The sequence below is a fragment of the Acomys russatus genome, chromosome 6 (genome assembly GCF_903995435.1).
Source record: "Acomys russatus chromosome 6, mAcoRus1.1, whole genome shotgun sequence".
NCBI lineage: Eukaryota > Metazoa > Chordata > Mammalia > Rodentia > Muridae > Acomys > Acomys russatus.
The window spans coordinates 25152097-25177768 of NC_067142.1; the positions used below are offsets into that span (position 1 = coordinate 25152097).

The following is a 25672-nucleotide window of genomic DNA, read 5'->3' on the forward strand; positions in this document are numbered from 1 at the left end:
GAAGGGTAATAAATATGGGTCTAGTTTCATCCTTCTACAGTGTGGTCATCCAGCCCAGTGTGGGCGGTACCAACTCCTAGACATGCCGGCCCGGGTTGTATGAGAAAGGAGCTAGCAGAACATGAGGGTGAGGGAGCTGGCAAATAACATCTCTCCACGCTTTCTCTTTCAGTTCCTACCCTGACTTCCCTCAATGATTGACCTGGAAGTGTAAACCAAATAAACCTCTTTGGTCTTAAGTTGCTTTTGGTTGCCGTGTTCCACCATAGCAGCATGCAAAGCCCTAGGACCCTAGGACCCAATACCTCATGAACCAAGATTGGTGGCACATGCCTGTAATCCCAGCACTTGGAAGGAAGAGGCAGGATGATCAAGGAATTCAAGGTTGTCCTGGCCTACATGGAGTTGGAGGCCAGCCTGGGCTACACGAGACCTTTTTTCAAAAAAATCAAAAGCAAAAGAAAACCCAAGAAAGGGATGTTATGACCCAAAGGCACTCAGTCCATCTTCTGCCTTTAATATACTGATCCAGGCATGGTGACCCAGACACGGAAAAGCTGCTGTCAGGATGGGCAGGGACTAAAATCCCATCTATTTCTGTAGAACAGTAGTGTTTGGCTTAGGGTGACCTCCCGCCCACCCCCACCCCACCCCCATCTAGCAATGTCTGCACACATTTTTGACACACAATGCAGAGGTCCCCTTACTCTCTTTTGGTTCCACCCTCATTTTCAGTTTTAGAGTTAGGTGGAGTTTCTATGCCAAAATTGCCCATTAGAATGCCTCCACCCCTTTTAAGCAGGGAACCTCGCTGAAAGCTGGCAGGCTCCTGCTGCAGTCCTTGGGAATATGACCTTGAAGTATGTGTTTCCCTAACCTGACATCTGGAACACAGGTAGCTTTTGCATCCCACCTGTGTTACTCACTGCTGCTGAGTTCTGCCTCTGGAGAGAGAATGGCTCCGTGAAACAAGCACAAGCTCTTCTGGGCAGAATGGTGAGGCAGCGCTGTGCATTGTGCAAGACACTAGGAGGCTTGGAGCCAAGGCAGGCCTCAAATAGGATCATATTAGCCTATTGGGGGTTGACATCAAGGTAGTAACTGGTTGCAAATACCTAGCTATCCCACGAGTTGGGCACTACTGGGAAAGCACTTGCAGGGTCCTCCAGAGCAAGGCACAGCCAAACCAGTCCTGCAAGGCAGGACATCTCAGACATCTGAACCAGGGGGAACAGTCTAGTGACTCAAAGTTTATCTTTCTCCAAGGCTAGGCGTGCCCTCCGGCTTCCCAGGTGCCACGCCTACTTGGTTTGCCAGTTTCAAGAAACCTCAAAGGCTGGTCTGGAGACCGCTCTGCAAGAGGCAGGAGGGCAGTGCTATTCCTTTTTCTCCCACAATCTCTGTATTGAGTCAGAGCTGGGCTGGTCCTGCAGCAGGCTGCTGAACAGAAAGTCTGTGGTTAATGATTGACCCGTGGGAGACCTCTTGGCTTCCCTCCTGGAAGGCCGCCGGGGAGTGCAGTGCCAGGGCCCTGGAAGAGAGAGAGAGGAGGATCCACATACAGCCAGGCAGAGTACTGCGGGGTTCACTCAGAGTTGGGTGGGGGGGTCCGACCCTCCTTCCCCTGATTGGTCCCTCCTCACTCCAGCTCAACTATCATCTCCAAACCCCACCACCACCCACTGGCGCCGCCCGGGATTCTGGGGTGAGTTGTTCCAGGAAGTTTCAATGAGAGAGCTGAAAAACTAAGTCACCCTTGGCCAGCCCACCCCAGTGACAGAAAGTGCTGCCCCGAGGCTGGTGAGTTGCTGGGCATCTTTGGGAGGCGCAAGAAAGGGAACGGGAGACATTTGAGGACCCGGTGGTCTGTGTCTCTCTTCCTCATGGCTTCATCCAGTGGCTCCAGCAAGGTCTGCTCCCATGTCATCAATGACAGTCACGTCCCCGAATTTGAGGTGGCCACTTGGATCAAAATCACCCTCGCCTTGGTGTACCTGATCGTCTTCGTGGTGGGCATCGTGGGCAACAGCGTCACAATCCGAGTTACGCAGCTACTGCAGAAAAAGGGCTATTTACAGAAGGAGGTGACGGATCACATGGTCAGCTTGGCTTGTTCAGATATCTTGGTCTTCTTGATCGGTATGCCCATGGAGTTCTACAGCATCATTTGGAACCCCCTGAGCACACCCAGCTACGCACTGTCCTGTAAGCTCCACACGTTCCTCTTTGAGACTTGCAGCTATGCCACATTGCTTCACGTGCTGACGCTCAGCTTTGAGCGCTACATTGCCATTTGCCATCCCTTCAGGTACAAGGCGGTGTCTGGACCTTGCCAGGTGAAACTGCTGATCGGCTTTGTATGGGTCACCTCTGCCCTGGTGGCACTCCCCTTGCTCTTTGCCATGGGTGTTGAGTACCCTCTGGTGACTGTGCCCACCCACAAAGGACTCAACTGCAACCTCTCTCGCGCCCGCCACCACCAGGATTCTGGGAACTCCAGTATGTCCATCTGCACAAACCTCTCCAGCCGCTGGGCTGTGTTCCAGTCCAGCATCTTTGGGGCCTTCGCCATTTACTTGGTGGTCCTGGCGTCTGTGGCTTTCATGTGTTGGAATATGATGAAAGTGCTAATGAGGAGCAAGAAGGGTACTCTGGCAGGGACCGGGCCACAGCTGCAGCTCAGGAAATCCGAGAGTGAGGAGAGCCGGACAGCGAGAAGACAGACCATCATATTTCTGAGTGAGTCGGGGTCGCAGGGGAACTTGGGTCTTCTGGCCTGAGAAGTAAAAACCCCCGAGTTCACTGAGGCTAAAAAGTGGCAGCTAATTAAGGGCTTTGGTGCTCACCTGGGCGTGTGTGGAGACGTCTCTTCTTTGTGTTTAGGAAATCTGTGGTATGTGACATTGAAAGGTCTGGTACATTATTTCTATGGCTTCAGGCTATAAACAAAGTATCTCAGATAACAATATTGGGTGATAAGAGGTACAAATTAAGTCATCCAAGACAGGTGAAAGTTCCTTTGGAAGGGGGCAAGTTCTTCGGAGATAAAGAGAGTGACTTTTATATTTTACTGGATCATTAGGCCAGAGGCCTTAATCAGGCAGGAACATTTTGTCCCCGTTCTCCTACGAAGAGGCTGGCTTGTCAGGGATAATACTTGCTCTGTAGACTGCTATTTCTGGCAGGAGTGGTCTGCTAGTCTTAAGAACCCTGAGCTCTTATCTGCTCACTCTGAGATATATACCAGCACTCCCTGTTTGGTTTTCTGTTCGGGCCATGGAAGTGTGCTCTCCCAGTACAGTGAAACATAGCAGGCCTTCCTCTTTATCTCATGACTTGGTCTCAGCATTTCTTGATACTCCCACTTCTGGGAGAGAGAAAGGGGGGGGGAAGGAGAGAGGGAGAGATTTGCTTCCAAAACTTGGTGGTGATGCAAGTATTTGAAACTTAAGAAGACTATTTCTAGGGAGCTCATGATATGGAAGACCCTAAAACCTTCAGAAGAGAGTCTCTTGAAGCTAGAGATGGGGCTCGGATGGTAGAGCACTTGGCTGGTGTATAGGAAGCCCTGAGTGCCACCCTCAGCACTACATAAACTTGGTGTGGTACCCCACACTTGTAATCCTGGCATTTGGGAAGAAGAAGGAGCAGGAGGATCTGAAGTTCAAAGTCATCCTTGGCTATTTAGCGAGTTAGAGGGTAGCCTGAGTTCCATGAGACCCTAAAACAAAAAAGAAAAAGCCTGTAGCAACGGCTCTGCTGCTCTTCCAGAAGACCCTGGTGAGAGTCCCAGCACTGTTGCCTAGTGGCTCTTAACGACATGTAACTCTAGCTCTGGGGAACATGATAGCCTCTTCTGGGCAATTTGTACATCTCCGCCCAACATTCACAAGCATTCAGGTAGACATGCATACATCTCTAAATAATAAAAAACAGAAGGGCTTTGTTGTAACCCCTGAGTGAGCCAGGACCTTAACCCAGACATCTGAAGTGTGTGTCCCCAAAGGCTTTAAAAAATATTTTCCAGTAGAAACAAGGAACAGATGACATCATAGGTATGTGAGTGGGAGTTGGGCCAAGGGAGAGTTGAGAGTGCAAACATTTCCCCCCTCCCCCCTCCACCTCCCCTTTTCAGAGTGGTGTCCTGAGAGAAATCAATCTTGAGTTTGTTTGTTTGGGTGTCAGAAACTGAAGTCCCAGTCTGAGGGCTGGGTTTCAGGCAGGGTTGAAACTGGAAGGCACTGAAGTCTTAGCTCAGCTCCTCCTTTGGCTGAGGATGCATCAGCTGCTGACTTGATTTTAATCTAAGTCTGTAGAAAACAATAAGATTTGGATGACCAGCTGGGTTTGGTGGTACAAGCCTGTAATCCCAGCACTCAGGGAGACAGAGGCAAGCGGATGTCTGTGAGTTCAAGGCCAGCCTAGTCTACAAAGTGAGGCCAGGACAACCAAGGCTACACAGAGAAAGCCTGTCTCAAAAAGAGAGGAGAGATGGGAGAGGGAGAGGGAGAGGGAGGGAAAGGGAAAGAGAGAGAGAGAGACAGAGACAGAGAGAGAGAGAGAGAGAGAGAGAGAGAGAGAGAGAGAGAGAGAGAGAGAGAGAGAGCGCTAGCGCTGGGTGGGGGAGAGGGAGAGGGAGAGATTTGGATGGCTATCTGGCATCAAGGGCTGTGTTACTTACATTTCTAAATTCTTGTATCCTGAAACAGGGATGTGGATAAGGGGCTTTTAGAGAGTGGTATAAACACAGACAGTTTACTAAGAAAGAGGTCACCCCCAGGCAAGGAAACCAGCCAGAGAGTTGGGAAAGAACTGGCCCCTTGGAGCTGTGATCTTTTGTGGGCCATTCACACAGTGCTCACTTTATCCTAAGTTTGTATACAGTGTATGCTCTGCTCCTTGCTCGTAGCCTTCAGTCTTTCATACGTTAATCTCGATGCCCTTTACCTTTCTCTTCTGCCACAGCTGTGGTGGGTAATATATGCTTCCATTTGATAGAGGAGGAATTTGGGGCTTACGATACATGGGCTGGGAAAGCAGCTCAGTTGGTCGAGTCCTTAGCATGCATGAAGGCCTAGGTTCAGACTCCAGCAGGAAGTGAGGGTCCACGCTTGGAATCCCAGCACTCTGGATGGGGCAGCTGGAGGATCGAATGCTCACAGCCATCATCCGTTAGGCTAGCCTAGAATATGTAACAAACAACATCGTCAGCAAAACCCCACCTCACAGTGAGGAAACGAGGGTCTGGCCCAGACTTCCATTGTCCTGGTGGACCGGAAAGGATGTAAGGCAGGGGGTGGGCAAGGAAGGATCAGTCTAAGTGAAGGTGGCAGGCTGGTGCTCTGGGAGCCAGAGTGGGGAGTCCTGTGAAATAATGGGACCCGTGACCCTGGACATGGCGACGACACTGAAGTCAACACAGTCTCTGTCACCACCTGTCTGTTGCTCCAAATATCACCGGAGGGACGGAAATCACGTTTGCTTGCTTGAACATTTGGCTTCTTTTCCCTTCTAAATCCCCTTAGACACATCGTAAACTGTTAGCCACAACTTGTACATAGAAGACTTTATTTTTGTGTTTTTAAAACATATGGTTGTATGTGTGTGAATATGTGCATGTGCACGCAGGTGCCAGAGGAGACCAGCAGGAGGCATTGGATCTTCTGGAGCTGGTGTGAGTCCCTATTGTGGATTCTGGGAAGTGAATTTCGGTCTTCTGGAAAGGCAGCAAATGCTCTAACCACTGAGCTACCTTTATTCAGTCACGAATCTCTGGTTTGGTTTTGTTTTTTGGGTTTTTTTTTCCCCCTGTTTCTCTGAGGGGGTGGCAGTTCATTTCCCGCTTTAGGTTCAGATGAACGGCAGACACTACTTGGCATATATATGGTCAGAATACCCCAGACTTTTATTTGAAGATGGAAAGTCCCCGGAAATAATTTTTCACAGTAGTAATTGCTTCAAATGAGTTCCTCCTTAACTTCTCTCGCCTTCCCTTCTTTACTTCTCCTTTTCTTCATAATTTTCTTCATAACAACCATATATCAATCACTGGCTAGCTCCCAGAGTAGACGTTGCTGACTGACAAGCAAGTACTCAGGGTGTGATAAAATCTTGAGAGATTTGCCATTGGTGTTTAGCCCATCTTCTCTGCAGTAGGTTTTCAAAGCGGGTGCTTGCAAATGCTGGCACCCCTCCCCAGTGAAATTCAAAGAATTTTTAAAAATAGGAACTTCACTAATTAACTCAAGTTAGGGAGTAAATTAATGGCGTGAAGAGGAGGAAACCGTGGCTGACATCGGATTAATACGATGCAATGTGTTTTGTGGGCTGCATAAACGTATGCTTTGGGGCATTTTAACCCAGAACAAATGAACATATAAATTGTTTACAAACCACTGAATTTAATATAGTGATTGAGCTGTCTTTTTAGTATTTCACTTAACAGATGGATCAAATGAAAATAAATATTTGCTCATTTCAAACATATTTTGAATTTAATATGAAATGTAAATGACGACAAAACACAATATGTCTTCCTAGTACTTGAAGCAATAAAAGATCAATTAAGGGTTTCCTCCTCGGTGTTAAAAATTCTTCTAACTTCTATATCATGGAGTCAAAATTCACAAACCCAAGCAAGACGAGGAGGGCTTTGTAGCAATTATTAATTTTTTTCTACATGTTTTTGTGGTTACTCCTTGCGTGTATTGAGGTGCTGGGCTGGGGAGCAATGGGAACAAATGGGGGACTCCGGGAGGGAAAACAGTGCAGTGCTGAGATGCCCACTAGGTTGCAAGTAATTTACAGGACAAACCTTAGTAATGCAAAAGTGCCTATTCCTGAAAACCCTTGTCTGCCCCTCCCCGGTCTCTCGGTGTGGCTCTGAGTCTCTCTCTTTCTCCTTTCCTCCCTTCCTCTCTCTCTCTCTCTCTCTCTCCCTCTTGCTCTCCTCCCCTCCCTCTCTTTCTTCCTCATTCCTTCCTTCTTCTCATCTGTGTGTGATGTGTACGTGTGGACATACATGGACCATTCACATGGGGTGCTTTACATGCAGGCAAGCACTTATACACATAAAATAAAAACAAATACACCTTTTTTTTTTAAAGTGCAAATTTTTTGTGGCACTCCAGAAACCTTTCAAGGCAGCAGCTGCCATGTAATCCCCAGAGTATATTTACAATACAGAACGCGAGCTGTAAACCGTGTTACAGAATTTCACGACATTAATGAAACGGAGGCATAGAAACCCATGAATGTAACGTGTCCAGCCACTAATGGCAATTAGAGTCTATCTGACTTAGACCAGGTAATCGTGAAAGAACAGACATTGACAAGCATAACCCCAGGGCAGGCTCTTCAGCATGAGTGATCTGGATGGGAAAAAAATGCGAGAGAGGCCTTCTGAAGAAAGCCAGCCTATAACATATTAGTTAAAATATGTACTGTTTGTTTAATGTGAATGTGTGTGTGCCTGTGTGTACATGAGCCCACAGAGGCCAGAACAGGCCATCACATGCCCTGGAACTGGAGTCAGAGGCCATTGCAAATGAATTTGTGTGAGAGCTAGGGACTGAACTTGGGTCCTCTGCAGGAGCAGCCAGTGCTCTTAACCACTGAACCATCTCTCTAGCCTCTATTCAGCCTCTCTTAAGTCAGGGACTCATGATCAGACTGACCTGGAACTCAGTAATTAGCTAAAGATCATCTTCAAGTTATGATCCTCTTGCCTCTACTTTCCAAGTGCTGAGATTACAGGTGTGCCCCGCCATGCGCAATGTATGCTGTGCTGGAAATGGAAGCCAGGGCTTCCTGCATTTTCAGCAAGGTCTTTACCAACTGAGACACCCTCTACCCCACCCCCTGCTCACCATAAGAATGCTTTAATATTTGTTTTCTTGACTAGTTTAATTTTCCAAGCAAAGACATTTTTTCTGCAGTGTACAATGATCTATCAACTCAGTATCTCTGGGAAATATCATCAAAATTAAATTAGTGACCTCTTAGTGTAGGATAATATTTTGATTCAAATGCTTGAATATATCAGGAGAAAGTTTTACCTCAAATATTCAGATTACTGCCACTCTCCTCTCCTTCCCTTTATTGATGTAGGTGCACTATAATAAATGATATCGCCTGTTTATATTTTCTATTTGTGAAATCCATCATAAATTGCAAATTTCCTGCGATCAGCCTGGTAGACAAATACAATAATGCTGCTTTATTTGTATAATCAGGCTGTCTCGAAGATTTCATTTCTCTGTCGGAGACATGCATAGCATTTGAGGAAGGAAATATTGAAATCTTAGGCCCCATTCATTAGCATGCCTCTTCATCTGTCTTTGTTGCATGCTTCTCGGGGACCCTCAGAATATAATCAGGGTGTGGGTGCCTTGGTTGGGCAAGCCATCAAGATTACTGTGCCCAAACGGTGCAGAGTAAAATTCATTTATGAGGAGACAACACATGAGAAGAATATTCAATTGGAAGTCCAAGAGTCTTGTCCTGTCCTGCCTCCTGGACAACGACCCATGCATGACCTACCTCTATCAGCTCACTCTACCTTCTCCTTTCTTTTTTTCTTTTAAAAAATATTTCAGGGCTGGATGTGGCATGAGCCTTTAATTGCAGCACCAGGACGCTCTAGAGCTAGGCAAGTGCTCTACTGCCGAGCCACGTTTCCAGGCCGAGTCTGCATCTTCTTTTTCTCAGTCCCTGGCTTTCCTTTGTACTACAGCAATTGACATCTCATTGGTACCTCCTGTCTAAGCCAGCCTTCTAAAGCTGGGCAGTGGCTCTCTCCTCCTACCTCTTTGATGCCCTTGACATATGGTTGACTGTGTGTCCGGCTTCATTGGATTCCTTTCTCACTTTGGACTGGTCTCAGTTTGGCTGCTGTAAGAACCATCCTCAGGTGGGGGAGCTTCCACAGCACACACCTGTTTTCTCGCAGTTCTGCTGGCCGGAAGTCTGGTATGTAGATACCACCCAGGCTTGTGGTATCTCTCGGGAGCACTATTTTTCTTAATTTATTGTTGTTATTATTGCTGTTGTTGTTAATATAGGAGCTTACCATGTGGCCCTGGATGCCCTGAAATTCACTATGTAGACGAAGTTAATCTCAAACTAACAGAGATCCCCCTGCCTCTACCTCTCTAGTGCTGCCTCTACCCAAGCTCTAGGGGTACCACCACTCCTGGCTTTCTCCTTTTTTAAAAAAAAAAAAATTATTCTTTTTTTTTTTACTTTTTAAATTTTATTTTATTAATTTATTCTTATTACATCTCAATGGTTATCCCATCCCTTGTATTCTCCCATTCCTCCCTCCCTCCCATTTTCCCCTTATTCCCCTCCCCTATGACTGTGATTGAGGGGGACCTCCTCCCCCTGTATATGCTCATAGGGTATCAAGTCTCCTCTTGGTAGCCTGCTGTCCTTCCTCTGAGTGCCACCAGGTCTCCCCCTCCAGGGGACATGGTCAAATATGAGGCACCAGAGTACGTGAGAAAGTCATACCCAATTATTATCTTTTAAATTAAATTAAATTAGTCACTGTGCATGAGTGTTTGTACGGTGCGTCGGTGTGTAGGTTCACGTGCCATTGTATGCATTTGGAGGTCAGAGCACAACTTGCAGGAGTCAGTTCTTTCCCTCTACCATGTGATCCTCAGAGACTGAGAATCTTGTCTTGGTGGCAGGCGCCTTTACACACTGGCCCATCTCACTGGCTCCTTTTCTCCTTGATTTGCACAGAGCTGTCTTTATAGTGGCCTCTCCTCTGTGCGCGCACGCACACACACACACAGACACACACGCACACACACACATTCCAATTCCTGGCCTTACAAGGCCATCAGACATTACTTCCTGTACACTTACTGTGTATTTGTGATGGGGTCCAAAGCATGAATCTAGGGGTCACATTGAGTGGTCCATTACACCTTTACGCTTGGGCATCCTACCCCCACTTCACTTCCTTCAGCAGACGTGGTTAAACCCATTCCCTGGCCTCTACATGGTGTTTGTTCTGTCTAATTGCTTTTCTGCCAGACTCTGCACTCATTCATCCCACAGCTCCATTCCCTTCTCCAAGTTTGTATCCTTCTCTTTCTCCACTTCCTCCAAGATCTCAGGGGCGCTTAGCTCATCCTCATCAAAACGTCCTTGACTTGAAACTAATAGTTGTAATTCTACATTTACATGTGCAGTCATTTGGTGTCTGTTTTTTTGTTTTTGTTTTTGTTGTTTTTGTATTCCTGGATGGCAGAAGCTGTTCCTAACTTTGCTTTTCCAGTGTGTGTGTGTGTGTGTGTGTGTGTGTGTGTGACGTGTGTGTGTGTGACGTGTGTGTGTGTGTGCGTACATGTATGAGCATGTATATAGAAGCCAGACATTAGGTGTCTTTCATTATTGCTGCCACCTTATTTTAACAGGCTCTTTCACTGAGCTTAGGTCTTACCAAATTGGCTAGCTTAGCTGCTGCGTAAGCTTAGAGGATCTATCTCCTCCCCGACCCAACCCTAGGATTACAGAGATCCATGATCATGCCCATCTTTTCATGGGTGCTCGGGATTCAAACTCAGGTCCTTGTGCTTGTATGACAGGTGTTTGACCAGTTGAACCATCTCTTCGGCTTCTATCCTTACTTTTTCTCAAGAGCATACCGTCATTGTGGTAGAGTCCAGCACAAAGCAGATGCTCAATTGTTCAATAGATATTTGCTGACTGTGTAAATAAATGAACAATCCTGAGTTGTATTAGGTCTCAAACTCAGGACAAATGACAGAGATGCCCAGTTAACATATTAAAGTGGGCCTGGTGGCCAGGTTCTTCCATCATTTGTCAGTCCCTGTTACAGAGTCATCCTGGCTGGCACACCCTGCCTTTACCCTATACTCTCCAGCCCAGGGACTGGTTTCCTCAGCCTTTCACCCATGTATAACTTCAGCCATTTTGGACATGTGGTCTTCTGGTCTCCTGGGTCTCTTTTGGCATCTTGGCCTCTTGGCTCCTGGCTCATCTCTTAGCTCTCTTCTCCTCTCTCTTCTTTCTTCCTCTTTTGCTTTTCTCCCCACTTTTTTCCTCCTCTGGCCCTGTTCAATCTGGACGCTTCCAGATACCTCTGGTTTTTCTCTCCCTCATATCTATAATAAACCATCTCCACCATATCTTGGAGAGTCACCTCCTGTTTATGTATGTATGTATGTATGTATGTATGTATGTATTTATGTTGAGGCTAGACTTTGGGAAGTGTAATGTTTAGTCTCAGTTACCAACTTGACAAGATTTAGAATCACCTAGGAGACAAACCTCTGGACACATCTGTGAGGGAGCACCTGTACGTTAACTGGGTTGGAAACACCATCCTTTATGTGAGCGGCAGTATTTCATGGGCTGAGGTCCTGGGCTGAAGAAAGAGGAGAAAACTAGTTGAGTACTGACAATTATCTCTGTTTCTTGACTGGATCCTGTGTGACTGGATGCCTCATGCCCCTGATGCCATGCCTTCCCACCCAGATAGTGCCTCAAACTGTAAGGCAGAATGAATCCTCCCTCCTTGAAGTTGCTTCTTGCCAGGTGTCTGTTACATCACTGAGAAAAGTAGCGCATACTGAAGTAAAATTCCGTGTTACCCTGAACGTGCTACCTATGGAGTTTATCATTCTTCAAGCATTTTCCGCTCAATCTGATCAATAGTGCCCTCTTTAAAGAGCATCGTGATCCTCTGAAGACTATGCAAGGCCAGGCTGGGCGAAATGGAGAGGTGGGCAAAGGTACTTGCTGCCAAGCCTGATGATCTGAGTTCAATTCCTGGGATCAGCATGGTAGAAAAGAAGGGACTGACTCCTGCAAGTTGTCTTCTGACACACACACACACACACACACACACACACACACACACACACACACATGCACACACACACACACTGTGCCACACATACATACAAAATAAATCATCAACAAGTGGAATTTTAGAGAAAGGCCAGGCTACCATGGAAAATGTGTAAGGTGTTCTCTCCTTCAGCCAGTGACCACTCTATGGTAGTTAGTCCCAAAAGAACAGCCTTAGCCATATGCCCCAGTCAGAAACAACCACCAAGTCAAAGTGCACAGGGTGCTCTTAGCTCTGAGTCTTTCTCAAACTGTTTAACAAATTGTTAAATGTAGAGGTTTATTTAAGCAGGGCTTTATGCTGGGGCTAGAGGCTCAAGAGGACACTGAGATGGATTACTGGACAATAAGGAGTTTTTAGAATCACTGTTGATGCCATGGACAGAAAGACAGAGGCCACAGTACGACAGTGGCTGCAAGGAGAGTTCAGATCATAGCATCAGAGACGACAGAAAGATAAATATCTGAAGAAAGGAATCAAAGGCCACAAGACAAAAGTGGGGTCTCTTTTTATATGCTTCTAAGTGTGGGGGGAGGTTTCACAGGGAGAGCCTGCAGCCAGGCTCCCTAGGAAGGGGGTGGGACCAGATCTGTGACCACAGTACACCAGTATCCCCTTTGATGTAAACTGTCTTCCCAAGGAAGGGATCCAGACACTAGGAAGCTGTTATCTGGACACACACACACACACACACACACACACACACACACACACACACACACACACACACACAGTCTCAGTAGGGGCTGCTGCAGATACTGTGGCCTGAGCAGAGAAGGCTGGATTCTAGTGTTACATTCATGCACTTTGAGCATGGGGATCCCCTGGGAGAAGGGAGGTAGTAACATTTTGAAAATATTAGATTCATGTACTTTTACTTCCTGTTTAAGTTGAAAAGTTCCCCCAGCCACCTCATTCAAGGCTCAGCCAAGAGGCTAAGGGCCCAGAGCAGGTACTGTCTGCTCCCAACGTGCCCTGCATCAGTTTAGAGAACAGAAGCTGTGTTCCTTGACCTCCTGGGCTGAGTGCTCTTGTTGAAAGTCGGGCTTTGTGGTGCGTGAAAGAATTAGAAACCCTTAGATCTCTCTTCTTAATGTTTGCAGAGCCCAGATTCATGGGCTAGACCATTCACCGGCAGACACTGCCACAGCATAGGGCTGGGGTGATCCTTGGAAGCCACAGACAGGCCTTCAAAATGGTATAGCTCTCTGCAGTGCTGCCCGTGGGCAACAGCATTTGCTGCATTACAATTTGGATCTATTTCAGGGCTCGTGTGTTTCCAGAATGTAAAGGAAATGGTCTAACTATTCTGGCAGGAGTGCAGATATTCTAACTACACTTGTGACCCTCCCCCTTTCCTTGGTTGTAACACTATTGAGACAATGGTCCTCAGGAAATTGGAATTTCCCCAGGAGTCTCAAGCCTGGCAAGAAAAAAAGCTGAAGACTGGTGCCAGCCAGAGGAGGAACTGCTCTCGAAGGAAGAGGTTTCTCACAGTTCCAACAACTTCTGGTCAAACCACTTTGTGGGAGAGACTGGGGCCCAGACCAGGCTGACTCAGTGATAGGTGGGACAATGCCTGGGTGGGGACTGCTTAGCCATATGCAATACCCTTGTTCAATGTAAACTTAATGTTAATGCTGGGAAGATGGTCTTCAGGTTCACTGGACCTCCCTCCTCCTCTTCCCAATGTGGCTGCACTGAATAATTGATTTTTTTTACTATAACTTGGGTGTTTAATCATTCTCTTGAGGACAGAAGTCACAGCCTGCCTTGCTAGGGTTGACAGGGTCCAGGCTCTGACCCTAATAGTCCTGGTAATAATGGCTGTCCCTTGGGATATGGCCCTGGAGAGCAGCTGGCACTAGTGTTAGGGAAGAAGTGAACAGTGGAGCCTTCTTGGCACTTTACCTTCCAGTGGTCTCCTACACACAATGTTGGACAGGCGTCTCCAGACTGTAGTTGGAATATCCTGCGGATAGGGATTTTTCACACTTGTTATATTACTGAGAAATTCAAGGTCTCCATTTGAGGTTCTTAGTCTCATTAACAAAAGAGAAACAGACTCAGAAAAAAAAAAGCTTGAGGGTGGTTTTTATTAGAAACTGGGAGAAAAACAACAGGACAGGCAAGCTATAAATCTTGGTGGCTGCCAGGAGGAGGAGGAGGAGGAGGAGGAAGATGAAGAAGAGGAAGGGAAGCTACACCTTTAAGTGCAGGTTTGAAAGCAGCCTTGTGGTGAACAAAGTGTGTGTGTGTGTGTGTGTGTGTGTGTGTGTGTGTGTGTGTGTGTGTGTTGGGGGTTGGGGTGGGGTGGGAGTTGGCTTCAGACAAAAGAGTAAACCGGGAGCACCATGGGAAGCATGGCCAGTATGTGTGTGTGGCAGAAGGGGAGGTGGGGGCGGGGTAGGTAGCAAGAAGGCAGGCTCTGCAGGGCTGTGCAGTGGAGACTTTGCATGTGGAGTCTGCTTTCTAGGAAGAATATGTGCATTATTTCACTGAGGGATAATTAGTCTTTCCATATCCAGTGAACTTGTTTTCCTGGAAGCGAGGGCTCCTAGCCAGGTGCCTGACACAGGCTCAGCTGAGCAGCTCTGAAGATGGAGGAGACAGATGTACATAATATTTTGGGCAGCTTAGAATGTAGGGCCAAAGTTAGCGATTAGATTCTATCCTTTTGACTAGGAAGAAGCGGCTTTGCCTTCGTAAAAGCACAGACACTGCCACCTTTTTGTATGAGACGTAAGTCTTAAGAATCCAAGGTGACGTTCCCATTCCCAATGCTGCCAGGCAAACAGGAGGCAGAGAGAAAAGTCCCCCAGGGAAGAGTGCATTCTCAGCGGCCTCCAAGCCTGAGAATATCTCTAGTCTACCTAGTATTCTTCTTAGGTTGATGGATTGATGGCCACAATTGTGGTTTCTGGAGCACAGGAAAGCCATCAAACTGTGACTGACAGGAAGTTCTCTAAGGTTCATCCATTTCGCCTCTTACCTTTTAGAGGTGCAAGCCCTGTCCCGGTTAACCTAAGCGAGGGTTTTAGGTCTCACTGTTCTGTTTTCTTTTCTTTCTTTCTTTCTTTCTTTCTTTCTTTCTTTCTTTCTTTCTTTCTTTCTTTTTGTGAGGAGACACTATAACCAAGGCAACTCTTAGAAAAGAAAGCATTAATTGCGGATGGCTTACCGTTCCAGAGGTTTAGTTCATTATCCTCACAGTGGGAAACTGGCTGCATGTAGGCAGACACTGTGTTGGAGAGTTGTAGGCAAAGAGAGAGACTCTGGGATGGGCTTTTGAAACCTCCCACCCTTAGTGACACACTTCCTCCAACGAGGCCACGCCTCCTAATCCTTCTAATCCTTTCAAACAGTTCTACACTCTGGTGACCAAGCATTCAAATAGATGAGCCTATGGGGGCCTTAATTATTCAATCCCCACAGCAAGAATTGGCAGAAGTAATAGACAGGGAAGGTTTTCTGTGTGGGTTCAAGTAAATCATATGACAGTTTGAATCTCTGTGTCTAGAGATCAGAGACAGAGTCAGGTGTTCAAAGCTTGAGAGGAGGGTGACGAGGAAGAAACTCCTTGTTGATGACTTTCAATATGGAGATATTCTCTGTTAGAAATAGGTTCAAGGTCACAAAGAAAGGGACCAATTGAAGCATCTCAAGAGTGTAAAACTATTCTAAATCAAGAGGCTATCCTGTTCTGTTCACAGAACTGAAAGAGCAAGCCTGCAGGCCAGGAAGAGCATTTGGTTTTTATTCCAACACAGTAGTGACTGTCTTTCCCTATTTGTTTTAAGATGAGCTAGTTTAAGATGGGCTAGTTTAAGATGGGCTAGTTTAAGAGACTTGTGCAGAGAAATGAACGGCACAATTTTAGTATGAGAATGTAGCAGAGTCCTCATATCAACAAAGGTTTTACCAGCTAGTAATGGTAGGATTAAAACATTTGCAGAAAATTTTTATAAAGTGAGGGAGATAACAAGATTTGAGTTACTTGTTACTAAATAAGACTGGCAATGGCCTGGGAACACAGATTCTGGTTCCATCAAATTCCATATTTTAGCATAGAAAAGGCTTCTTGACTTTTTTTTTATAACCACAGAACAAGGTATATCAGGCATGATCCTCACTGGTTGGGTGTTTGGAAACCTGGCTACCTTAGTTGTCAATGAAGAGTGTGCCATTGAGGTGGTCTTGTAGCTACCATCCTTCAGGCAGATTTTCCTCCATATTTGGGCCATCAGAGTTGTTAGAGTCGGGGTCTGGGCCCTGCAGCCCTAACAAGCTGTGCTCAGGGCCACCCATCCTCATCAGGTCCATTAAAGAGACAAGTGATACTGAAAGCTGAGAGAGTTGTTCAACGTGTCCACATCAGGACCAGAACCAATAAAGAGGTCTAGTGATGTGCCCAGATCCATCTTTGAGGTCCTGACATGAGGCTTAGCTTTAAATAGAGGGTAACAGGTATGAGTAACTGAGTGCCCTGGTCTAAGTGTTTGTTGGCTGCAGGGTCTCCTTCTGGGTGGGCTGACAGATTGTTAGAACTATGAAGCATCGCTTTTGGGGAGATATATTCTCCCTCTGGCTGGTAACAGGCTACAAAGCCCTTTTCTCCTCTGAAGGCAATTCTAATTTCTTGGGGTTCATTGTCTCAGTAGGGAGTACAAAGACTCTTTAGACTCTCCTCGTGCCTGCCAGCACAGTTTACACTAGTGGGTAGGAAATAAATATTTGGTGAACACATTGATGTCAGGATAGCTCTGCCGCTTCGCTTCCAGGAACCTTCCTCTGCAAGCTACATCTTCACTTCTGATCTTCCACGGGGAGAATAGTTGTAAAGCAATGTACAGTAATGCAGAGAGCTGGTCTGACGTGTAAGAGATCTTGGGCTACCAAACTTTAGTATTTTCCGACTGACTTTAGGGTTCCTACAAATATAGACACTTGACAGCGTTTCCTCTTTGAACTTACTGTATGTCAGGAGTTCTGGCAGGCAGAGGGCTTTGTGGACAGCTTCTTTGACTGCTTCATTGGTCTAAAGGGGGCTGTGGATCTGCTGGAGGACAGTGGTGTCCCCCAAACCTGGTAGCCACATCAGGAGTTATAGCTGCACTGCTAAGCAGCTATTGTGTTTGTTAAATGTTGAACTAACTATGAAAGCAAAGGCATGTGCAAGTGGGAGTCAGGCCCAGTTGGATGACAGGGTTTGCTGAACTCTTAAATAAAAGACATCGCTCATGGGAACAGGGAGACAGCTCAGTTGGTGGAGAGTTTGCCTTGCTCTTCACCTGAGGTTCATCCTCAGCATCCATGTTTAAGAAGTCTGGCTTGGTTGCATTTGCTTATAATCACAGAGCTGACAGGGCACTGGCGGGGGGCATTGGCCAACCAGCCTAGCCTAACTACCAAGCTCCAGTTCTAGTGAAAATTCCCATATCAAAAAGAAGAATGGCTCTTGAGGAACAACATATGAGGATGTCCTCTGTTCTCAACATGTACCTGATCATGTACACACACACACACACACACACACACACACACACACACACACACACCTACACAGAAAGGCCACTCTCTTACTCTAATAAAATAACACACCCTGTGAAGCATTTTAACCAAGCAGAAGTCACTGACTTTGAGTATTATTTGGCTTTATATTATAATTCTTTGAAAGACATGATACACTCAGCAGAAACATGGTTTTCTGGGAATTTATTAGTCTTCTTCTTGTATACTGCCATTCTGAGAGATTAAATATCACGTTGAAATGACAGCTGTACGTTTTTCTCTATTTAAAAGACAGCTGGTGGGTTGTCAATGTTTCTCAAGTTCAAGACTGTCGTCCTGACAGAGGTGACAAATGGGTTGTGTTGGTGACTGAAGGTCGAAGTCTAGATTACAAAGGCAGGCTTCTAGCAGAGTCAAGGTGAGCTCTTTCTTGGGCCTGAGGTTTTCCTATTATCGAATCTCCTGTAAACTCCCCTCCTTTAGGAAGCCCACCGGGAGTGGCTTCACCTTCTCTGATCAGTCCTGCAGATCTTCCTGTTTTGTTGCAAAGTGAATCCACCAAGTATGTCGGAGAATTTAAGCATGCAGGGTACTCTTGTGATTGTGGAGAATGAGATGCTGGTGTCTCCATTTTCAAGAAGCACACTATTCCTCTAGGCACGGCATCAAGGCATGGAGATGCAGCATCCCCAAAGTCTTGACATAGCCTTGGACTGAGGATAGAAGGGAGCGATTATTTGTGAATCCAGATAATCCTGGGCTCTAGCATTTTAGTAACTGGAATGGTTAGTTGAGCTTTACTCCAGAGATGTTGCCTATGACTTTGATGTTCATGGTGCTGGTCGTGGGCCAGCAGCTTTGGCCACCTGTTGGTGTGTTCTCTGTCCTAATGTTTAAGTATGGGGGAAAGTGCTCTACAACACATAAGAGTCTTTGTTTTCTCCATCTGTCTCTCTTGCTGTGTGGGTGTCCTCAGTCCCATATTGTTTGGGCAGGGTCTTTCAGCCAGAAACTGGATGGTTAGGCTAGGCTGATAGGCAAGGGAGCCTCAGGAAACCCGGTCTCCCCATGCCCAGCACCTGGATTATAGGAACATCTTACCACCTTGCTCAGATTTTAAAATGTTTATTTTTAATGTAGGTTCTGGTAATGAACTGGTGTCCTAGTGCTTGTAAGCACTTCACTGGATGGGCTGCCACCCCTATCTTTCAGTGTGGCTTTTAAAAAAGGAATTGCAATATGTTCTTCTGCAGACTTGAGCCTGCTGTTTGTAGTTCTGAACACCACACCAGTGGGGATCAGTGATGCTTTAGAGTGCTCTGGCCTTACCAAGGTCAGGAGAGAGCTTGGGCAGGAAGGAAAAGAAGGGAGGTGCTGGGATAGGCTGTTTAGCTGAAGCTGAGTTCACATCCTTTGAACTCTGCCTGTACAACTGGGCTGCCTCTGGTTCATGAAAACCAGCTACTCTGCTTGGCCAAGGCTTGTGACAAGGGCAGGTTGCAGCTTATTTACATATCAAGTTAGGTTACAGTTCACAGTGTCCAGAGAAACCCTTAGGTCAGGCTTTGAATATGTATGTAGGCAGCTTTTAAGCCCCACTTAGTTCACTTTAATAGTGGGTATCTTTCTGTACTTTTGTTTTCCCCATGTTGAGTTCTGGGTTACATTTGTGAAAGGTCAGTATAAGGAAACACGAACCTAAATAACTAATAAATGAATATATATATATGAATTCTATTTGAGCACAAAGAAAAGTAAATTATGAAATTTATGGAAAAAATGGATCAAACTGGAAGTGATCACATCAAGTAACCCAGCTTCAGAAAGGCAAACAGCATGCTTTCTCTCCTATGCAGATGCTAGTTTCTAATTTTCATATATTTATATTGCTGTGAGAGTGAATATGGAGATCAGGAAACTAGAAAGGGGCCCATGATGGGGGCAGGGAAGGCATAAAGAGAAAAGCATCACAGGGTAATTGAATCCAAGCTAAAGGAACAACAGACGCTGGCATGTCAGTAGTGAAAGGCTTCAATGGGAATGGGGCACAGGGAGATGGAAGGAAGGAGGGGCTGGGAGAGATGAGTCGGCCAACCCCAACCAAAAACTGTAGAGGGACACCAGAGAAATCAGCAGCAGAGCGCCCTAATTCCTAAATGGTCCCGCCAGCAGCTAGTTAATACCAAATCTGCAGGGTGTGTTGTTTCCTGCCTGGGACCTGACTCATTCCACCAGGTCACTGATGGTATCGCGTTGCGGCTGCTCCTTACCACAGAATCAGTTTGAGTTTGACCGTTGACCTGGAAAACAAAAGTCCTGCCACTGTGCTTCAGGTCAGGTGCATGCTTTGATTCTAGCTAACAGCCTTACCTCAGGGATTTTCCAGTTATGTCCTGATATGGCATTGGCCCGGGCAATTTGTTTTAAGCTTATAATCCCAGGCTGGGGCGCAGCTCTGCTGTACAGCCCTTGCCTGAGTTTGAGCCTCAGGACCGGCAAATCCTACTACCACCATAACTACTACAAAAGTCATAATGACATTTTTACTTCCAAAGTAAATCCCATTACTGATAGTAAGAATACTCATCATAGAAAAAAGTAAAAGAGGATAGAGGCTGTGGGAGACCTTGGTAGAGTGCCTGTCCAGCATGCACAAAGCCACAGGCTGGATGATGGGCAGCGATACCTAAACCAGGTGTAGTATTGTACATCTATACCCCTCACACTCAGGAGACAGAGTCCAGGGGATCAGAAGTCCAGGGTTACCTGCTGTCTTCCTCTGAGTGCCACCAGGTCTCCCCCTCCAGGGGACATGGTCAAATGTGAGGCACCAGAGTACATGAGAAAGTCATATCCCACTCTCCCACTCAACTGTTGCCAAGAAGAGACTTGATACCCTATGAGCATATAAAGGGGGAGGTAATCCCCTCAGTCACAGTCATAGGGGAGGGGAATAAGGGAAAATGGGAGGGAGGAAAGAATGGAAGGATACAAGGATGGGATAAACCTTGAGATGTAACAGAATAAATTAAAAAAAAAAAAAAGAAGTCCAGGGTTAACTGCACAGTGAGTTAGCAGTCAATCTACCTCAAAAACAAACAAACAAACAAATAGATAAAAAGAGATGACATATTTAGTACTCTTGAGAAATTAAAAAAAGTTACTAACAGTGAAAAGACAGTAATAGGTGGAATATTTTGTCTGATATCATATTGAAATCTGCCTAGACTCTGACTTGTTTCTTTCTTTCTTTCTTTCTTTCTTTCTTTCTTTCTTTCTTTCTTTCTTTCTTTCTTTTTTTAAACTAGATTCAATCAGCTCTGACAGCTAGGGTGTTTATTATTTTCGCTGTCCTTGCAAGTTGAGAGAGAAGGGGGATGATCCCCAAGAAGTCACTGTTGTAGGGGTTGTAATGGTTGGTCTTGTCAACTTCACACAGCCCAGAACCTCTAGGGCAGAGAGTCTCAAAGGGATGTCCAAAATCAGTTTGTCTAGGCCCAACTTGAGATGGCAAGTGGGACCTTGTGCCCTCTGCAGGCCCAGGAGAGACCCTGTGTCTGGGCTCTTCCATGGTCTTGTGGCTGCTGGTTCTCTTTGATTATGGATGAACCACTATAGAGTCCAAGGGCAGCAAACTGAATCTCTCCCTGTTCTTTTTTCTCAGCATCTGTTCTTCTATCTAATTCCACTTTGGATGTTCACAAATATGTGTGCCATAGACACAGCGGAAGTATGTTTTTCACAGTTGCTGTAACTGAGGAGTGCAAGGTCAAGGTGTTGGTAGGACTGGCGACACTGTCAAACTGTCAGCTTGGCAGGATCTAGAATGACCTGGGATTCGAACCTGTGGCATGTTTAGTAGAGCTTTTTGATTAGGTTAAGTGTGTGTGTGTGTGTGTGTGTGTGTGTGTGTGTGTGTGTCGGGGGGGCACCCTACCATCAATGTGGGTGGTACCATTCCTTGGTCTGGAGCCTTGGACTGAATAAAAAGGAGAAAAGGAAACTAGCACCAGCATTCATATCTGTGTTTCCAGGCTGTGGATGTGATGTGACTCTTGTTGCCACGCAGTCCTTGTCATGATGGACCATGCTCTCAAACTGTGAGACAAGTGAACTCTTCCTCACTAAGGTGATTTTGTCAGCTATTTGTTCACAGCAATGAAAAACAAGTAACCAATACAGTCCTTCCATGTAGGGGATGGACGATAATCTCTGTAGGCCTTTTTATAAGAGCATCCATCCATTTTCGAGGGCTGCTGTTGTTTGGACACAGTTTGAGTGTGCTCACCAAGAAGTATGTGTCCTGGAAGCATGGTGTCCTTCGTGCTGATGTGAGCAGAGCCTTCTGGAAGAGGGTCTTAGTGAACATGGGTTCATGGTAGTCTCTTTGGATAAAGAGTTTCTACAAAAGTGAGTTGTAAGTGGGGAAAAGCTGCCAACCTTTACTCATGAGGCAGAGATTCACAAACCTTGGTCAGTGGGGAGGGGTTTGATGGTAAATGTGTCTGAGTCCCTAAGCCTAGAGGTGCCAGGATGCTTGACTTACATACAGTGGAATGTTACCTCACTTACACGCAGTAGCATGGGGTCTTATCACAAGAAGAACCACAGTGCTACTTATCCTATGGATGGGGGAAAAACTTCCAGGTATGGTTAAAGGTCATTTGCTAAAGGTTTTGAACTCCTTAGCACAGGGTTGCGTATTTCCAGGAATCTCCAGGTGCTTCCAGAATAGGTTCTATCAGGAAAGATCCAGACCTATAATCTTTCCTGAGGGCTGTGTGACACTGTTTAGGGGACCTGGGGGTCCTCAGATCATGCAAGGAGGCAATCTTGGTGAGAAAAGGAGTCCATCATAATATACTGGGCTCAGTTGGCTAACCAGAAATGTCAGACTTCTACCTTAAAAATCAGGGTTCAGGAGCATGCTATGATGTCATGGGAGTCTTTACCAGTAACTCAAATCAATGTGGTTGCTCAGTCATGTACAATTAGCTTCCCAAACTGTGATTTTAAGGAAAGCATTTTATTTTATATTCATCCTTTGGCAGAATGTTAATAGTGCCCACAGAAGAATGACTAATGTATATGCTTTGCACTTATGATGTAGAAAGCCCTCCAAGGCCACATGTGGAACCATTGTATTGATGAGGAAGTTTCCTTTATCTGAGTTGGGGGGAGGGCAGCACTCAGATGATAACATCTCTGTGAGTCAAATCCTCTCAGTCATCTTCTAACACTGTATCTCATGGCATTGAAGACCCACTTTTGAAAGCCATTGACATCTCCTTGCCTTCAGATCTTTATCATCATGGCGTCTGACAACATCTTTTTTCCTTGTTAGGTAACATTCTCAGGATTGTAGCATGCTGTTTTGGGAGAAGTCTTTTTAGTTACATTGTATTTTACTGAGACAGAGAGAGAGAGAGAGAGAGAGAGAGAGAGAGAGAGGAGAGAGAGAGAGAGAGAGAGAGAGAGAGAGAGAGAGAGAGAGAGAGGAGGGGGGGAGAGGGAAGAAGTCAGTTCTTTCTCTCCACCATGTGGTCTCTAAGGATTGAATTCAGGTCATCCAGTTACCCACTGAGCTATCTTGCCTCATAGAGGTTATTTTAATTAGTTTTTTTGAGATATGGTCTTATATATCCCAGGTTCAGCCTTGTTGCAAAGGGTAACCTTGAGATTCCTGTCTCTATCTCCCAAGTTCTGTGATTATAGGTGTCCACCCTCCTACTTGGTTTATTCAGTTCTGGAGGTGGAACCTAGGGTTTGTGCATATCAGGCAGGCCTGATATGAGCAGTCCACAGTTCTTAGAGAAGGCTTTTAGACTGCTACAGGTGACAAAGGCATGTCACAGAGCATATAAATGAATGCATACAATCTCCTGACATTAAGGAGGAATGAGTGGTAGAAGAGAAGGCAGAAGAGATGTTCTAATGCCCTCTGCTTACTACAATAATATGCAATTCAGGATCAATTCCTCATCAATTCAGATCTTCAGTTTCATCTTCACATTAGACACAGCTAATGTGAAAGACTGATTTGAACTTCAAGAGGACGCATGTAGACCCCCCAATGCTGAGTTCAGCATCTAGAAGAGCCTCAATAAAAGCCAGGTGGCTGTAATTGCCTCACAGCACTGTGGAAAGAATTATGCATGAAGAGTCAAGAGCACTTGATTATAGAACTTACCGGGCCACCACCTTTTACCATTTTGAACAAATCATAGCCAATCTCTTCTAGTTAACACAAAGTTGAGGAATTTGAGAAGTCTCTACATAAATAACAAAAAAGGGGGAATCTGTGCACCCCCCTAAGATGGACACCTGTAATGTTCCCTTGATATTGTAAAGATGTATAGACAGGAATTTCATCATTGTGTATGCAGTATAAACATGTTTGAAGCTCCTGTCATACAAAGTACAAGTGACAGCCCAGGGGAGGAGTTCCAGGGTGGCTTTTAGGAGCCCCTGGCGCTTGGGACACTACTCTGTCAGTGAAGGGCATGCACACCTGAGTTCAGATCCCCAGCATCCACACATAAAGCTTGATGTGGTGGCATGCATACGTAATCCCAGCTTTGGGGAGGTGGAGACTGGGGTTCTCAGCCAGCCTAGACAAGTTGGTGATCTCCTAGTTCAGAGAGAGAGAGAGAGAGAGAGAGAGAGAGAGAGAGAGAGAGAGAGAGAAAGAAGAAGAAGAAGAAGAAGAAGAAGAAGAAGAAGAAGAAGAAGGAGGAGGAGGAGAGAAGGGGAAGAGAGAAGAGAGAGAGAGAGAGAGAGAGAGAGAGAGAGAGAGAGAGAGAGAAAAGAAGAAGGAGGAGGAAGGAGGAGGAGGAGGAGGGAGGGAGAGAGAGAGAGAGAGAGAGAGAGAGAGAGAGAGAGAGAGAGAGAGAGAGAGAGAGAGAGAGAGAGAGAGAGAGAGAGAGACAGAGAGAGACTGACTGACTCAAAGAATAAGATGGTGGGAAATAAACCATTTTTAAGGGTGAGCTCCATGCTCAGCAGTGGATAGTCAACATAAAATGGCATCTTTGGAGGTTCTTTGTCTAATAATATTGTGTCAGGGTATTTTTTTTTTAACCTTACAGGTCCTATACACATATATTGTGACTCCTGGGTTTGTGTTTTTATGGGATTTCTGTGTGTGTGAACTTGTGCTGCTACTGTATTGTTTCTTGTGCTTCTTCTTCGGATCTTTTTTTGTCTGTTTTGTCCTATTCTGGTTTGCTTGTTTTTGTTTTTATCTTATTTTGTTTTCAGTCCTTAGAATCTTGTTTCTGTTTTTGTTTTCTAATATGAGACAGAAGAGTGTGGATCTGGGTGGAAGGGGATATGGGAAGGAACTGGGCAGAGTTGGGGGAGAAGAAACCATATTCATAATATATTGTATTAAAAATCTATTTTGATAAAAGAAAAAAGATAATGAGTGATTATGAAAGACTCTTGAGGCCAAAGTCTTGCTTCCACATGCATGCGTATATTTCTTTACACATGTACACACACGCACACACACGCACACACACACACACATGCGCATGCTCATGCAGTCAAGGAGCTCTAAGGTGTTCTCAGGTGACTCTGCAGTGAGCTTGTCCCATGTTAGGCTCAGATGTTCTGAAGCTCTTGTGCTAGAATAGCCTCCCCCACACCCCACATTCCACTCCCCACATCCCACACCCTCACCTTATACCCCATACCCTATACCCCACATTCTCACCACACATACCCCACGCCCCTCTCCCCACACCCTCACTCCATAAGCCTCACCTCACACCCCTTACCCCATACCCCTCACCCACACCCTACACCCCTCACCTCTCACCCCACACCTCATACCCCACACCCTTCACCCCACACCCTCACCCCAGGCTCATTCTGGGAGGGAGCTTTTGACAAATGGCCTTGTTGATTCTTTCTTCACATACCTGTAAGTCCCAGCCATTATTGGCCATGGAGATCGATATATCAAAATAAATTTTTAGAAGACTGTCATCAAACCTAGCTTTATTTCCAAAACCCACAAAAATCCCTGCCCCAAGGAGGGAAAGCTGAGTTTCATTACAGAATAAACAGTTGATGGCTAAGACATTACTTATGTCACGCTAGTCCATCGAGACGGAGGCGCCATGGAAACCAGTTGTGTCTCACAATCCACATTTCCGACACCCATTAAAACTTGAGGCACCACGATTGTGTTCTTCCCATTTTGCTCATTTTAATGATAATAATGAGAACGCTCAGTGACATTCTGGATTTATATTGCACTTGTCT

At 45.8% G+C, this 25672-nt stretch overlaps 1 protein-coding gene across 1 annotated transcript in view; it reads left to right on the forward strand.

Moving 5' to 3' along the window:
- The first annotated feature begins 1407 nt into the window (after window positions 1-1407).
- The window catches only part of Gpr39 (G protein-coupled receptor 39), a 200374-nt gene continuing 176109 nt past the window's right edge, over window positions 1408-25672 (forward strand). Inside the window, 1 exon segment of the mRNA XM_051147279.1 lies at window positions 1408-2739. Within this exon segment, the coding sequence (XP_051003236.1) occupies window positions 1884-2739 (856 nt within the window). The 5' untranslated portion in view covers window positions 1408-1883.